This window comes from Chinchilla lanigera, unplaced genomic scaffold (assembly GCF_000276665.1).
Source record: "Chinchilla lanigera isolate Chin_1 unplaced genomic scaffold, ChiLan1.0 scaffold00061, whole genome shotgun sequence".
NCBI lineage: Eukaryota > Metazoa > Chordata > Mammalia > Rodentia > Chinchillidae > Chinchilla > Chinchilla lanigera.
Window position 1 is genome coordinate 4,412,960 of NW_004955462.1, and position 1,924 is coordinate 4,414,883.

Here is a 1,924-nt window from a genome sequence, read left to right on the forward strand (position 1 = left end):
CAGCCTCCCGAGTGCTGGGATTACAGGCATGTGCCACCATGCCCGGTGACAGCATCATAGATTTGTGAAAGTTCTCTTGTTGGACACTGGGGGAGATTCAATTTGTATCATAAATCACTCAGCGTTTTGTTCTCAAGCTGTCAAATGTCCATAAACCCAGAGCCATGAGTAATTTCTCTTCCTGAAATTCTTATCATTTACAGTAAAAGATGACCATGTTTGTTTATATGTCATCAGTAAATCCATAAATGATTTTTCAGGAAATGCTGGATTTCTAATGTAAATACGTGCTTTTTACATCTCGCTCCTGCACCCCACCCCACCGGGGAGCCCTTTGGGCCAGCGTATCGCAACTCACGTGCACTGCAGTGCCAGGCCCTACAGAGACCGGGGCTACCGGTGTGAACCTCATTCGGGAGTTCCAGAAGTACCTCAGCGCACAGGGCGCACTGGGTCACTAGCAGGGTCCCACTCACCGTGTGTGTGCTAGTTCTCAGGCATTTATCAAAACAGCACCAGGCCCTGTTCTGGAGAACAGGGGCTCAGGCCCTTGGGGAGCTCGGAAATCTCAGAGGCGCTGAGAGAAGCGCACACTGGGCCTTTCCCCGCGCCCCTTCCTACCTTCTGTTCCAAGCCCTTTGCCGCTCAGAAAGGAAACATCTGGCCTCCCTGCCTTTCTCTGGGTATTTCTGAGGGAATAATTAACGTACTAACGTACATGTTCCCACCTTTGCCCTTGTAACTGGTGTCATAAAGGGCTAATGAACCCACCCCAAATACAAGTTTACCGGCTTTACTTCCTGGTGCAGGCCGAGGCCTGCAGATGGGCTGGAAGGGCCGCTCACCCCAACCGAGGCCAGAGCGCTGGGCTCTGCCGCGGACTTAAGTTCAGCCTGGGATTTTTCAGTATAAAATTTCGTCCTTATGAATAGCAGTTTAAAGAGTTTCGTTGTATTTTCCCAGGCAACCTGGTTGAAACACTAAAGAAAGAAACATTTTGGGTTTGGTTTTGTTTGTTTGGGTGGTTTTGCTTGAGACAAGGTATGTGTAGTCCAGGCTGGCCTTGATCTTCCCGCGATCCTCCTGCCTCAGGTAACGCGCTGAGATTACAGGCGTGCGCCATCCCCGCCCTAGCTAAACTTTATTTTTATGAAAATAAAATTATATAAATCTTTGACCATTTTGTGATCTAGTACCGTGAATAAATTCCTTTCTTGGCGCAAAGGCACGGGGCGGGGGGGGGGGAGTAGGGCGGGGGCATTATTCGTACAATTTTAGAGGAGAAGGGGCCTGGGAGACGGCTGGCAGAGGAGCAGCAAACAGGCTGCCCCAGCCTCAGCTCCGCGGGAAGCAAGCTTCGCAGCCAGAGGCGCGGGGTGTCCCCACTACCCACGTACCAAACGCGAGCGACGAGAGCGCGCCGGGCCTCCTCTGGCCCGCAGCCGGCTCCGCAGTCCGTTCCGAGGCGGGTGGGTGGCGCCGCAGGAGGCCGCTCTCCCCCCCGACCCCCGCGCCCCCGCCTCGCCCCGAATCCTGGAAGCCAGGACCGGCGGAAAGGGCCGGGAAGGCTACTCTGGCAGCCCCGCGTCCCGGCCGTGCCCCGGGCCACGCATTCCTCCCTCCTGCCAGCACGGCGGCGGGGCCCGGCTGGGCAGGCTGGTGCAGACCGTGCTGAGTCACCGCGAAGCCTCCCTGACTCAGCCTGGCAGTCCCTGCCCCGAGGACAGCGAGGAGCAGGAAGCTGGGGCCGCGCCCGCGCCCGCGCCACGCAGCACAACCCGGAGCAGCGATTTCCCACTCCCCGCAGAACCAGGCAGCTGCCCGGCGCGTCCCACCCATGCCAGGGCTGCAAGGCTGATCGCTCTTGCTTGCTTTTCTTACCTTCTTTCTGATCCCTTTAGCCGCCCCCCCCCCCCCCCCCCCC

General features: G+C 57.2%; 1 protein-coding gene across 1 annotated transcript in view; it reads right to left on the bottom strand.

Moving 5' to 3' along the window:
* LOC102026839 overlaps positions 1–1,924 on the bottom strand; it is a 6,070-nt gene that overhangs the window by 2,713 nt on the left and 1,433 nt on the right. Inside the window, exons 2-3 of the mRNA XM_013521358.1 lie at positions 1,398–1,895; positions 789–972 (exon numbers count right to left, since the gene is read on the bottom strand). Coding sequence (XP_013376812.1) covers positions 789–972; positions 1,398–1,895 — 682 coding nt within the window. The remainder of the gene's footprint in view (positions 1–788; positions 973–1,397; positions 1,896–1,924) is intronic.